Here is a 15396-nt window from a genome sequence, read left to right on the forward strand (position 1 = left end):
GTTCTTATTATTTTTTCTTTTAATGATTAGGAGAAATGACGTTGAATTGAAAAATGCCTGGGGAACAAATTGTTACATTAGGTTTTCCAAAATCTGCGATGGTGTCATATTCTCTGACCTTATTTACAAAGTAAAGCATTTGGCCCTGGATCTGTCTCTTTCTCAAACATTTATCAGATGATATTTGTCAGGTCTCTCCTGCAATTACTAAAAGCAAATTATTAGTTACATCATTTCACTCACCCAACATTTATTTATAGCCACCTTGAATGAACTATGGATCAAAAAACAAGGCTAACAACTCTCCAACTAACTCTAATGTGGCTCTGACAACATCGTGTATCAGCTAAGATGCACTGCAGCAACTCAACAAGGCTCCTGCAACAGTACCTTCCAAGCTAACATCTAGCACAAGGCCAGCTCATACGCAGGAATGCCACGACCTGCAAGTTCTCCTCCAAGTTACACACCATCCTGTTATTGGAACTATTTCGCTTTTCTTTCATAACTATTAGGTTAAAAATAAGTGGAATATGACTGTGCGTGTCCCAACACCCTAAGCATCGCTGCAGTTTAACAGGGCAGTTGGCCAATACCTTCTTAAAGGCAATTAGGGATAGGTAACCCACATGCTGAGAAAGAATGAAAAAAAGTGCCAGTCAGTTTTGAGATTAGACAACGAGATGCGTTGCCTGTATCGCGATGAAACAAAAGTTTGCTGAAGTTTAGTAAAGTTCTAATCCATACCGTCTTTCAAGTCGAAAAAGAATAATTCAGATATGAGGGCTGACGGAGGGCGGTGGTTGCGAGGGTGACATTCTAAATGCTGAGTGTCTCTTACGGGGGCGCTACAGTTCTCTACCACTAATCTTGACACTGCTGAACAGATTGCGTTCACAAGCATACATCGTGCACGAGAACACAATCTAGGTAATGATAATGTGTTTCTATCCTAACCTAGTTTGAATAACGAAATATGTTGATTGATCGCCAAGAGTTTTAAAGCGCAAGATCGTTTCTAATTTAAGTAACCGAATCATTATATATTGAACTCTTAATCAAGCATGAAAGTATCACTGAAACTCTCAGCTCCGTGCGGTATAATCCAAGCAACATCGCATGCAACATGGATTTGATATGCAAAAAAGGAAAATAATTTACACATTGCAGGTTCATCTATTTGGTACAATGAGGCGTTCTTCAAATCCATTTATTCTAGACATACAAGGATCTACAAGGTGATGAGGATAATAGAAGTTTCTAGTCAAATGATCTGCGCTTGAATCTGCCTGGATACCCCGCCGAGCTCTGACACTGTTGTGATTATAACAACTGCACTGCTAAGACCCCGCTTGTAGTCGATAATTCAATGAAAGGCAGCGGTGGAAACATTTAAAGCAATTAATCAAGAAAAGTCAATGGATCGAGTGACAGGCAGGCAGGAGGAAATGTCAGTTAAGACACTTGGGGCTAAGCAAAGTGGGGCTGCTGTCAGACCAAAATCGGTGCGCAGAAGCTTAAGAAGAAGAACATTCATTCAGTTAGGAATCATGCTCGAATTCTACCCTTTGCATTCCTCAAAAAAATTCAACTATGTAAAATAGCAACTTGCTGTTTAAACGCATCGTGAGGTAACTCAAAGGGTTTATAATGTATTGTTCTGGAAGTTATAGGAAAATAAAGATATAACTGGAGCAAAATGGGTGGAATGGCCCAAATGATGCTAAGTTGGTGTGACCATGTTAGGGTTTCTGTTTCTGTTTACGAGATCAGGGATGATATGGCAGTGATTCACCTCACCCTTCCACCAAACTATACCACCCACGCCTTCCTGTACTCGTGCTTTTTAGCAAAATGATTATATTGTAATTCAGAAGGCGAAGTGCATACCTGGTATATTCCAGGTACTGATATCACTGCAATACTTTGCCCCAAATACTGATCTACTGCATTTGGTGCAGTACAGGGTTGATCTCCCTGACTCTGGGCCTGTTATTAACAAACACCACCATACCCCTCTAAATCATAAAATATCTCGGCGTAATAAAAAAATTTAAACACTAATCATCTTTCTTCCCTTGTAGTTCTATCAGCAACTGGTAGGAATTAAATATTCAGCATTTTTCTACAAACTGCCACTATTTCTTAACTGAAAACTATGTTGCGCACCTCATTGAATATCCTACTGCCCTGTATGTGGAAATCTATTTCCTCCTTTTCCATAGCACGTCATCTTTCGCGCTTGCTGCACTGCACACACGCGGGAAGCAGTTTTATTCTATTTTGCTCACATTGCGGTTTTCTCGAAAGCGTTGCAAATCCATTTCTCTCGTCATTTTGAACTTTACAAAGCAACAAATTTCGCAGCCAGTCAAACATTCTAAATAGAAGTTCTCCAACCACTACTACCCGCATCTCCTCTCTATCTTATCCCCTACCGCCTCGTCTTACACTTTACAAACACTTTAGTAATCTATCTGGATCTTCAAAAGGTAACATGCACTCCTGCAGCATTAAGTGCCACCAGATGGTTTAGTACTCTGAATGCAACAGGACTCATGTTCAGTGCAAAGACTGGAGCAGATACGAGTGTAGTTGCGATTTGATCAGGAGTTTTGATACCAAAAGTAAACAATTGTTGTTCATGCAGAGTCACTCTTCGAAAATCATAATAGTGTCTGTGATCGCCTTGTGATCTGAATGCGTTTAAACATTGCAATGATGTAAATTGGACATGATCTTATCAAACAGATCACGTACAGTTACCAAGAAGCTGGAAGTCAGCATGAAAGCCAGAGTGTCTGGCTCTGTAACTGAAGTAGTGAGACTGTCCAACAGTCTTTCAGCGAAATTGCACTCACGGACAGCAGTTCATTTGCAGACAATGCACAAAGATGATGAACTCGATTTGTAACTGCATTCGTTACACTATCCCCATGAACGAAGTTTACACCAGTTTCAGTTTAGAGTTTGAGGAAGGTCGTGTATATAATCGGTTCCGTTACCAGGCAGACTTTAAATAGGCTTGTGTATCTGTCGAACATGACCTAAACATTTTTTTAAAAGTGTCAACCCAGCTCATGGCTTCCGGGGTCTCCCTCCTGGTTTGTCGCTTTTCTTTCAGCACTAAGGTCAGCGCCTTAACAACAATTGTGTATCTGACTCTTTGTGTGTGTGTGTGTGTGTGTGTCTGTGTGTGTCTGTGCGTGTCTGTGTCTGTGTTTTCAAAGTGGAATCACAAAGCACATCCTTACCTATAGTCGTGATCACTGTAATAGCAAAATAAAAGGATCCAGCGAATTTCCACTGAACTCCTGCTCTGTGGGGCTCCGCTTGCATGATGATCACTTCCAGTTGCTTGTAATCTTCATCGCTAATGTTATACTTGCCCTTGAGCCCGATCTGCTGTTCTTTCAGTTTTCCACCCTGCTCCATTTCAAACTCGGACTCGAGGGCATCGAAGACAGCGGCTCCCACCAGCAGGTAAGTGAACGTGCAGATGATCAAGGATAGAGTTCGCACGTTCTGCCGCTTCATGGCCTCCAAAAAGCGGCTTGTGAGCGGCTCATGTCCGCTCTCCCTGCTATTCTCCAAACGGGCGAGGTCCACCGAGAAAGCCCGGGTGCAGCAGCCAGGATCCCGGCAGCGGCTGCTCAACTTATCCGAGATGTACTGGTCCTCGTCGATGGCTTTCTCGGGGGCGGACAGGCAAAGCAAGCTGCTCGATCGCCGGGACCAGGATCCCTGCAACCTAACTCTGCGCAAGACCTGACCAAACCAAGTCGTCCCAGTGCGCAGGGCCATCAAAACAGCACGCTTTAGGTGGGGGGAGAATGCTTTTCGCTGAGCGATCCGTTCACAAAGGATGTGATCGAGTGCCCAAAAGCAGTGCAATCTGCGTCAAAACCTGCTGGTGACAGTGGGGAGATGCTGACGGGGGGGATGCACTGAGTGGGTTTGGCGGAGTTCTGACCGATCTGGGTGGGATACCCACCAAGTTAGGGTGGGTATGATTGCTGGAGAGATTTGCCTCCCCCTGGCCGCCTGCCCTCTCTAACCACACCCAGTGGGATCCCAGCCATCGCACATCAGGGTGCTTGGCTTTATTTATTTGTTTGCTAATCTGAAGAACAGGTTTTTCTAGATGGGTTTTTGTAATGCAGAACCACAGCTAACCGACCAGCTGATGTCATCCTGGTATTTGCACGATCAAAAAGATGGGGAATTAAATAAACCGCTGAGGGGGAGATTAAAGTCAGGTGAACCCGAAAGACCGAGGGCGGGCACAAGCTGAGCGAAAGGCTAGTAACGGGAACTTTCTTCCAAAAATTGTCAAATCGTTCAGTTCATAACTTACCCTCCCCCATCTATTTCTGATTTCACATAGGGCCTCGCAGGAATAGCTTGGATTAGATGTTCAGGCTAACTTGACATTTATTATGATGGTAATGAGGCAGAATTAGTAGGCTTGTTTTCCATGTTTTGGTTTAGTGTGCGTTCGCTGTTGTGTCATTTCTACTTTGAATTGTTGGGTTGCATTTGTCGCCCTAAAACATAATTTATTTTTTGAAGGCACAGTCAACTGGTGTAGATTGTGCGTTACACTGAGCACGGAGTTTGATTACCAGATCCGGAAGCCTGACCCTATCCATGTGCTGTTAAACCGTTTCGAATATAAGTACATGGGAATCATCAGTCTCAGTGCTTTGATTCCAGCAAACATGTGATTTTGATTCCCTGGCATGTGGTCTCAAATGAAAGAAACGCAAGTACGGAATGAAACAGCAGTAAAACAGAGCTCCAAAGCGCCGCGGTACCTCGTCAAATAGAATGACGGTAGGGACTGAATTTGGATCACAGAAAACACCTGCCCAAATAACACATATTAAAGTTAGTTCTGTGAAAGCATAAACAAGAATCAGGCAAATAAAACAACAGAAACATTTTGGGGGGGACAATGGGGGGGGGGGGTGTTGGAGGGTGGGTGGACTTGTCCCGAAAGTGTTGCACGCAATTACTCGTAATATGACTTCAGGCTAGTGTCAATGTAACCCCTGTTCCATTCAGTCATTTCCCTAAGGTTACTTTGTTCATTTAATCTCATGGAGAAGGGATCGAAGTCAACTTGTTCAAAAGCTATGAAGTATTTAGAAGTGCGATACTTCTTGTGTGAAAAAAAATCTCTTTAAGATGAAGTTAAATAATAGATAATTCAGTTCATGTTATCTATAGAATATAGAAACTCCGAATAAAATGTAATCTCGGTTCGTGCTTTGCATTCAGTTGTCGCGTAATTATGTCTTTTTGAGGCTGAGACAATGGTGTAGCTGAAGAACTTGGGGGAACACATCTGTTATAAATAGCGATTCGGTTTTTGCATTTGACTATGTTTAACAGGAATCATGATTCATGTAAGATCAAAATGTAGTCCCAAAATGGCGTTGATAATGTGGAACCATGTCTGGGAAAAGGTAATTAGTCAGAATACAAAAAGAGCAGTGTCAAAGGAGCAGAAGCCACGTTGTATCTTTGTTGTTTCTGAACTGTCCGTGGTGCTGAAATACAGCGACAGCCCCAGGGCGGGGTTTTCCGACTGCGCGTCATCGATAGCGGAAGAAATTGACATCATGGGTGAGTTAGATGAAAATTAAAAGATACAGGAAGGGGACGGGAAATGGTGTGGCCGAGTCAGCCTTCTGTCTGCTGAGTCAGCGGCTGCACAATGCTATTAGCCGCTAAAACCTCAATCAGGTTTAAACAATTTGCTTCTCAGGACAGGTTAGTTTAGGGACGCACTGTAGATTTGCAAATTACCGTCTCCACCGACCAGAACATTTAAAAATAAAAGTCAGCAAACCATTCAAAATACAGCGCGCTGTTTGTTACTTTGAAACTGCGTCTTGTGTTGAAGGGGATCATTTAATTTCGGGTGAACAGTTCTACTTAGTTCATTCGACGCCAACCGCTAATTTAAACGTCTAAAATAATCATTCTCCATAACCAAATCCACGAACAGGACCATACCCCATATTGATACCAGCTGTATACGTTCCCACATTGTTTTGCACATCAGTTAAGCTAAACCTGCAGAAAATATATATTGATTGACATTAACAAGCGTCATCAACAAGATTACTATAAGTACAACCACTTCACTTCAGGCTCAAGTTGACTTCGACAAAAACACTCTTTGCCGCGGGGTTAAATACACTTAAATGCCCTACTCGCGGGAGACATAAGGCGTCCCTTTTCATGTTTTCAGATAGCAGTCCGCATTCGCAATGTTTGTCCTTTGACTTTGTAAACCTGGTAAATAACTTAGACTTCCGATGGCAAACTAAACTGTGAGTTTAATATGCTTTTGCTTTGCTTTGAGCTGCGAAACAACAAAAACACCGCAATGAAAATTGTAAATTCCTGGTCTATTTTTGCAATCGATTGATCCATTCAGTCAGAATGGCCTTTACGAGGCTGAATTTGAAACAAATGCAAGTTTGGTTCCAGTAACATTTGAGTTAAAGGAATTGCAATGCCGATTAGTCTTCGTGTTGGTGACTGTTGTGAGACTCACACAGCTAAGTGGAGAATTGCTATTTATACGTTTGCAGACATACACATGTTCTCGCAATGACCGGAGTAGATGGTGTGGCATGCTGTTTGGTTTCATTGAGATTATTATATTTTCTATGAGGCGCTTGACCTAAGGATAATTCAGTTCATTACAAATCGGATGTGAATTTTTACGCGCCACTGGACAGTTGCTGTGAAACAGTATATAAATGCAAACGATCCCCCTGCACCCAGGATTCAGCCTGTAGCACCGCAAAACGAAACAGAAAAAATACAACTGTTAGCAGGAAATAATCGGTGTGGGTTTTGTCTATTCAAATTACAAGATGAGAACAAATAAACAATATTGTTTTGTGGGGCGGAAGGAGTTGTGGTAAGTGCATTAGAGATGCAAGAAAATCACGAGTCTTGAGGACGTACATGGTTTTGCTCACTTTGCAAGTGCCCCTTTCAAAAATACAATTAAGTCGAGGAACAAGTATGCGCCTGCCATTTAACAGTTCAGGGAAGGTTTGTCTGAACATAATATTTCGTAAGTGAAGGGAGCACGTCACACCGTAGCTGCAAAAAGGAACACCTTGCCAAACAGAAGGCGACGTAAACTGGTAGATGGGAAATCCAGGAAGAATAATTCTGAATCTTAGTAAAAATCACGACTGGTTAAGTTGTTTTCAAGCTTAGACAACTCCATGGATTTGCATCTTTTATACTGCTGCATATAACTTTAAAATGGGAAGTCTGCTCATGTACTTTAGTACATTACCATGGTTCAGTGCGTTTGAACAGATCATAGGATCCCCAAACTATGGAAACAGACCATTCGGCCCATCAGTCCACACCGACCCTCCAAAGAGCATCACCCCCAGACCACACCCCCACCCTACATTCCTCATGGCTAATCCACCTAGCCGAGATATTCCTGGAACCTATGGGCAATTAATATGGTCAATCCACCTAACCTGCACATCTTTGGAGCAGATAAATTAATTAGTGCACACAGGGTAATCAGCAAGGTTACAATAGGAGCTGAAAGATATGCAGTCATCAATGGTATACTTGATATATTTGGCTTTACATCTTTAGCTTAGAATATCAGGTTGTCTCATACATTATCTCAGGCTTGATTGAGATAGAGATTGGGAAGGTTTGTGCCTGGAACCAGTTCCCTCAAATGCCCTTCTCCATGTTTTAGATAGGGTCGCAAAACGTGTTATGTGTGCATCTCAATACCTGTTGTTACGGATTTCTCTATAAATAACAAATTTGATATGGGGCAGGGATTGGTTGAGGAGGTATATCTACCTGAGTACTTGTTGAAGAAGTCTCCTTATATATAGATTAACGTTTTCTGCCATTGAAGGTAGTTCAGAGAACGTTAATAGGTTGATACCTAGAATGGGAGTGCGGGAAAGGACCCTTTTATGAGAAAAAGTTGGTCAGGGTAGGCTTGAATCCGCGTGACTTGATTAGAGCGTACAAAGTACTGAGGAGCATTGGCTGCGTGGATATGGAGAGAATAATTCTTCTTTCAGGAGAATCTAGAATTAGGGGTCTCTGTTTAAAAATCAGGAGTCTCCCTTTAAAAGAGAATGTGAATTTTTCCTCACAAAAGAATAACGAATCTTTGGAAATTTGATCCTGAAAGGTGATGGAAACAAAGTTCATGAATATGTTGAAGGCAGAGGTAGATAGATTCGTGTTAAGCAAGAGCGAGGGTGGGGGGTGTTCAAAGCTAATACGAGATAGGCGGGAATGTAGATTTGAAGTTACAATCAGATCCGCCGTGATCTCATTCAATGGCGGGAACTTACACCTGATTCTAATTCGTATGTTTGCGAGGAGAACCTTTCGGGGGGTCGGGGGGTGGTGGGGTGGGGTGGGGTGGGGTGGGGGCTGCATCCATTTAAGCAACTGTTGTATCCAGCCATTCTCGAATATATTGCAGGTCGAGTAAAGTTATGATCTGCTTAAAAGCAAAAATGACTTTATACCAGAATTGCAATTCTTTCATCCTGTTACATTTAAAAATTAAATGAGCCGACCATCAGTTCCCTCTCCGAAAATTTCCTACAGCCTGCATTTTAAATGTATCATTTTTAAGCATACACGTTGAAGTTACAATAGATTTTTTTTCTAACTAACCTGTTGAAAAATGTTATTGCATACCTTTGGAACAGGTAGAACTTAAAGCCAGCCTTCTGCACCAGAGGTAGGGACACTATCACTACACCAAAAGGACCCAAATACTTGCAATAAATGCTTTGACATAGTAAGAACTCCCGGTGCTGGAGTCAGAGATAGCACAGTATGAGGACCCAGTCAAGACCCTGGGCCCCGATCCGAAACTTCAAGTTTCCTACTCCTCTGATGCTGCCCGGCCAGCTGTGCTCCTCCAACTCCACACTGCATTACAATACATACTTTGTCTTTTCTGCAGGCCTAGAAATTCAAGTGATGGAAGATAGCCTTCTCAATCTTCAAGATCAGGACTAGATTTGGAGTGGTTAGTCTGGAAGACTGAAGTGTAGTATTGAATTGAAGCAAGAGCGCGGGTTCGTTGCTCGTGCTGGCTGAGGTAGGCCTTGGGGTTTGCTTGGGGCATTAATATAGCATCAACCAAGATCTGCCATTCCTCTCGCTTGTTTTTTTTTCAATTTCAATTATTCTTGCTCTCAATTCACCCTTTCATGAGTTGATCAAATAATTCAAATATTAAAATAGCTAATGCCAATGTCCACAGATATCTGCGGAAACAATCGATTTACTAATGACCTAATGTGCACTGAGGAGATGAGATTCCTTTATAACTTGCCGTCCTTATATTCGGTCCTGTAAACTTAACAAGTAGTATTTCAACAATTTGTTTTGACTGGATATGTGTATAACTTCAGAAAGTGGTCCTATTTTAAAATTGATCAAAAACTGTCTTCAAATTCTTGTGAAGAACTTGTATGGATCTCTCAATTTGTTGAGTTACGGAACTCTTTATATTGAATCAGAAGTTGTGTGGACTGGGAGTTAAAATGAAACCAGGTTTAACATCAATTGTCTTTATCAACAGTTACCGGAATGTAACCGTCGTCCAGGATGTTGCTCCATGGTCAATCTTAATACACAACCTGAGGTAAAGTCATGAGGTTATATAATAATGGACCCACGTTTAAGCCTGTCCTCAACAGATGCTCATATACTTTCGGCAGCAGAAACCTGAGTAAATATTCTTCACTCAAAAGGAACATCGAGGTCAATTCGAGTGCTTTCAGATGATTCCGCTGAACTTAAAGTAATACAGAAACAGGTCGAAGGACGATATTGGGTTTCAGCCAGCAATTCATCGAAGGAGAGGCCATCTGGGGAACTGGGCCGATCATTCTGACTCGGACCAGTGGGTAGCAAGATTCCTTTTCGATATTACGCTTGCATTGAATGCAACTGTGTCATTTGATGGCACCATTCTCTAAAAATACTCTCCAAACTGCTTTATTAGTGATATGGTTACTATGTGTTTTGCTATTTGCTGACTGCATGTAACTTTTGTTAGGACGTCCTGGTCAACGAGAAGAGAAAGGCAGTGGTGAAATGCCGGCATCCCTCATACCTATGAATATTCGGGAAGAATTCGATTCCATTTCATAGTATATAATTTGGGGCTACGAATCCTCTCCGGCTGTATGAAATGATTTAATAGGACAGTCTCTGAAATCATAAAGATAATTAGAAAGGAATATAGTCTATTACAAGCTGGAGTAAATTTGTGGGAGAAAATTCACCTTGAGGATGTTTATCCAATAATAGCAATTGGAAGATAGATTAATTTAATCCTTACGTAGTTTGGATTAAGTTAGTAAAGTTCCATGCGATCAGGTTATGGGATATATTGCATTTGTAAGCAAATGGTACAAAACTGTATTGGTTATTTGGTGGGGAAACTATCTCAGATCGAGCGGCATGCTGTGAATACAGCTTTTTGTCTGTATTAAAGGAGTTAACTAGTCAGGAAAATGCCTACGACCGATTTTACAAACATTGGATACGTAATTAGTGGGTTGCATGTATCTCTCCCGATAAAACGAGATCTTCCACATATTCCGGCGGTTGTAAAGAAAACTATAAGCCGGTTTGTGACAAGTAAGCGGAATAATCCAGTCATCTTTCAGGGTAACTAGCTTTATCCCAGATACTCAATTTGAATTTCAGAATGTGCCCTGGGAAAGTTATCAAAATGGCATACTGGCTTTTGTCAGACACTATGGAAGTGCATGTCTTCGAATAGATATACCTAACAATGCTAGAACTACCTCAGAGCCCCATACAAAGGAACAAAGATGACAATTTTCGACTGCCTGCTTATTAGTTAAATTGTGTCCATAGTTAATCGTTGGCCAAACAATGATTATAATCCAAGTTGTTTCTGCTTAACCTCTCGGGACCCATCTTTTGCTTATTCAAATACGAAGTGCTGCGGACGCTGGAGATTCGAGATAAAATAGAAAATGCTGGAAGCATTGGGCAGTACTGGCAGCAAGTCGGAGGAGGGAAACAGGCAATGCTCCAGGAATGTGATTTTCCGTTCGAATATCTGTCTCAATAGCCTCTCTCTTTGTCTTACACATCTTTTTATTACATATTCTGCCATCCATCCTATCCCAGAACTTCTCGTCTCTTCTTTCTCTCCTTTCCTGACTTATGCCAACTCTGTAGTTGCCTAAAATTGGATACTTCTTCAACTTTTTTTAAAGTTCTGACAGAAGGTCATCGATCTGAATCGTTAACCCTTTCCTTTGTCATAGATGAGCCTGGCTTGTTGAATATGTCCAGATTTTTTATACATCAGATTTGTAGCCACTTCAGTATTTGCCCACTGTGCTACTTTCTATCCAGTTTATATTGTGGCCTAGACAAGAAGCAGGTGAACATTGCTATCCTAATGCTACGTAACTTTAGTTACTCTTGCAACAGTCGACCTACCTGTATGTTTTGTGTTGGATGCAACCAGTAGTTACATCCGATTAAGGACTTGGTCTTCAAACTACCCTTTATGTGTTCCCTACAAAGTTACCCTTACTTGCAAGTGTCAGGGTAAACGAGAACATTTGGGAGATAAGAAAATGGTGCCATAAGAAGTTTGTGGGACCGTCTACATCTTAACTTGTCTGCAATAATTCACTGCTGTGTGCCACACTACCTCCAATTACACAGCAAGTGAGAAATATGTCAAACCTTCTCGTAAGCAATATTTGCTTGAAACCAGTGTGTGCTTTTGCGAAATGCTGTGATGTCGTCTGGCCTAGCTGGTCTACGCCTCAAATAAGTAAACAGTATTAATTTGATACCCCACACAAACTCTGAAGAAGAAATGATTTTTGCTCCCCCTTGATCAAGTCTTATTTCACCTGCAAGAAGATGGCAAATCGATGGTTTTCAGAAAAAAATTGGCATCTTGACACCCGGCAATAACAATAGCGACAATCACAAGAAAATTCATGATTAGGCTCATCCCCTTTCACCTACTAAAGAAGACCATGGTAGAGCATTGAGTGATTCTCAAATCAGTCAGGCGTTCTGACAATCACAATCTTGACAGTGTTTTCCGAATTGATCACTCTGGCGGCTGCCTTAAAATTGTCACCTCATGATCAAAGCAATAAATTTTATAATAATTGTCAGCATTTACCTTTTCTATGCTGTCCACTGTCAGCCATATTTCTAAAATCACTTCTTAGAAATCTTCTTCATGGCTAAGGAACCCAAGACTAGCTATTTTTCCTCATAACAAAGGCTTCATAGACAGAGGTCAGTCTTGCCTTCTTTGCATATCTCCAGGCAGTGAATACACTGCACACCACCCCTCATATTTATGTTTTCGTGCCTAGAGTTTGACCAATGTACTTTACAATTTAATCAACATTTCCGCTGAGTTGTATTTTGATATTTTAGCTAGTTATTACAGTACTTCATTGGTTTTATTGATTACTGCTTTGTATTGGTGAGATGTTTTTGAACATTGATACTAATCCTCCTGTTTTCAACATTTTTGATGAATTAAGCCACTTTTTTTAAAATCTGAACTTTTAAAAAATCTTGTTTTTTTAAATCTCAGTTTCCTGGTTAGATGTGTACATATTGAGAGTTGAACATTATAGCTTCAAATAAATGTTTCTGAACAATCTCTTCCAATCGCTTCATTTATCTGAAGTTCATCATTATAATTGTTGTTAACAATTCTGGATCCCAGAATGTCTTCAACATTATCAGCATCAACACCCTGCCTTGCTACCTTTTACAGTTTTGGATTCTTAATAAATACAAATCACTATGGTTTTTGTAACACCCTGATCCAAGAATTAGTGCTCCATTGACCAGCTGACGAGAAAGATCACTTTAGTTCGATAAAGGTACTTGTGATAATATCTTTTCAGTTTTCACATTATCCACTAATCTTTTGATAAAGCAAACTGACCTCCTTCCTAAGCTTACATAAATGTGAAGAGGTAACTTCCAGTTTAATTCGAAGTTTTCATGATGACAATACCCACACAGAGTCGTCTATTTTGCACATATGTTTCACTGATATAATTGGCACCCCACCTCGTGTTCTGTTTGCCTTACTTTTCTGTTTTATAATTATTTTCATGGGATGCCAATTTATCAGCATATTTTACTCATTCCTAAATGCCTTCAGATTGTGGTGGTCAGCTATCTTCTTGAAATATTGACTCCACATGCTGGAGATAGACTCACTGTGTTTTTAGGCATTGAGTTCTTGAAATTTTGAGACAGCAACAGGAGAAGAACAGCAATATCATTTCAGGTAGAATTTTGGAACTCACTCCCACACGCAGCAGAGGATGCTAGATCAGTTGTTAATTATAAATATGAGATAGATAAATTGATGTTAAGCAAAGATTTTAAGGGATATGGGCCTCAAGGAAGTAAATGGAATTAGGCCACACATCAACCATGATCTCACTGAGTGGTGGAATAGGCTTGAGGTGTTGAATAGGCTACTCTTGTTATTTTCCTATGTCAGCATGCTGTGTGACTTGGAGACATGTTGCTGTGGCTGAGTCTGTTCCCCTTCTCCTTCTAGGTGGCAGCTTGTGTGGGAACAAGTTACCTTCATGGTGCAACAAAGAGCAAGAGTCTGAACAGTAACTTGCAATTGTGATGAGGAAGGACCCAGTCATTGAGGCCCTATGGTACCAATGACATTGCAGGAGAAGAAAATAGGTTCTGCATAGGCAGTATGCTAAGCTAGGGGCCAAATTGAAAAGCAGAACCTCAAAGCTAATGACATTTTGATTATTACCTGAGCCATAAGTAAATTGGTATAGGCAAATAAGATGAGTGAAATGAATGTGAAGCTCGAAGACTGGTATGGGAAATGTGGTTTCCAGCTTGTGGGGCACCAGCACCTGTTTTGGGAAAGTAGAATCTGAATCTTTTAGAAAGTGCACAACTGGCTGCTGTTCTAGCAAGCCATAAATAATTGGAGAAGTGGAGTAGGCTTTAAACTAAATAATGGAAGCAAGGGTCAAATTTGAGAAGATGTGTAAATCAAACAGTATAGATAAGGCAAGAGAGAGAGTAATAATATGGGAAATGATAGACAGATTATCATAGCAAGGGATAGACAGTGCAAATCTCAGGATAAATCAACAGATAAGGCTAGAATTTACAAAAAAAAATAAAAGGACAGAAAGGCCTTGTATCTGAATACATGTGGCATTTGCAATAAAACAGATGAACTGATCGCACAAACAATAATACATCAGTATGATCTAATGGCATTGCAGACATATTACTTTGGAATGACATCAACTGAGACCTGAATATTGAAGAGTACGCGTCAATTAGGAATGACTGAAAGCTAGGAAAAGATGGTGAAGTGTCAATGGTAATTAATAAATCACTGCATGATTAGACACCATTTGCTTAATCATCCTGACAGTGTGAGAAACTATTGCTGATAACCAAATTAGGATTGTCATTCAGGCTCACAATGTGGCACGTATGCATGTATTAATAAACATAACCCTATTCTTTGCAGACAAAAAGAACATATATACATACTACACTGTTTCAACGCAACAAAATAGGTGACCACCATTGTTTGATTCATTTATCAGGACAATGTTTTGACCTATTAGGTTCAACCTACCTCATTTAAAATTTAGGTGAATCTTGGCAGTTAACTGTCAGTCTTAAACTAAAGAGTATATTCTCCGGAGTACATTTCTACCATTTAGAGTTCACTTGCCAACCAAATGTCACTGTCTGCTTACACAGTTTAAATGTTAATTTCCTATTACATTTGGTATTTCTTGTGAATAGCCCTGATGAATGCAAAACCAAAAGCTTTGACAAAATGTGTCTTTTATCGGCAATACTCAAGCTCTGTACAACCAAATGACTAAAATTATAGTATACAGGGAAGCGGCAGTGAGAAAATTGCTGGTGCTCCAGGGTGAAAAGTCCCCAGGTCCTGAGTGACTTGGGTCTTGGAAGTAAAATTCCTTAGATTTTGAAAAGGTCCTATCAGAATGGGAAATAGCAAATCTAACTCCTTTATTCAAAACAGGAGTGATTCAGAAAGCAAAAATCTACAGACATCTGTCGTAGAGAAGATTTTTTTAAGCTTTCGGATAATGTAGGTGTCACTGGCTGGGCCAACATTTATTGCCCAGCCCTAGATGCCCTTGAGAAGGTTGTGATGAGCTGCCTTGTTGAACTGTTGCAGTTAGTTTGGTTAGGTACACTAATAATGCAATTAGGGTAGGAGTTCCAGGGTGATCTATTTCAAAGTTCCAATTGTGAATGGCTTGA

At 40.7% G+C, this 15396-nt stretch overlaps 1 protein-coding gene and 1 long non-coding RNA gene across 2 annotated transcripts in view; one reads left to right on the forward strand and one right to left on the reverse strand.

The window, feature by feature from the left end:
* The window catches only part of LOC125451442 (potassium channel subfamily K member 9), a 51704-nt gene extending 47522 nt beyond the window's left edge, over positions 1 to 4182 (reverse strand). The window contains exon 1 of the mRNA XM_048528514.2: positions 3255 to 4182. Coding sequence (XP_048384471.2) covers positions 3255 to 3804 — 550 coding nt within the window. The 5' untranslated portion in view covers positions 3805 to 4182. The remainder of the gene's footprint in view (positions 1 to 3254) is intronic.
* On the forward strand, positions 3349 to 12613 carry LOC125451443 (uncharacterized). The gene is made up of 3 exons (XR_007247300.2): positions 3349 to 3483; positions 9008 to 9145; positions 9632 to 12613. It is a non-coding gene; the product is annotated as an uncharacterized LOC125451443 (long non-coding RNA).
* The last annotated feature ends 2783 nt before the right edge of the window (positions 12614 to 15396 follow it).

Source organism: Stegostoma tigrinum, chromosome 5, assembly GCF_030684315.1.
Source record: "Stegostoma tigrinum isolate sSteTig4 chromosome 5, sSteTig4.hap1, whole genome shotgun sequence".
NCBI lineage: Eukaryota > Metazoa > Chordata > Chondrichthyes > Orectolobiformes > Stegostomatidae > Stegostoma > Stegostoma tigrinum.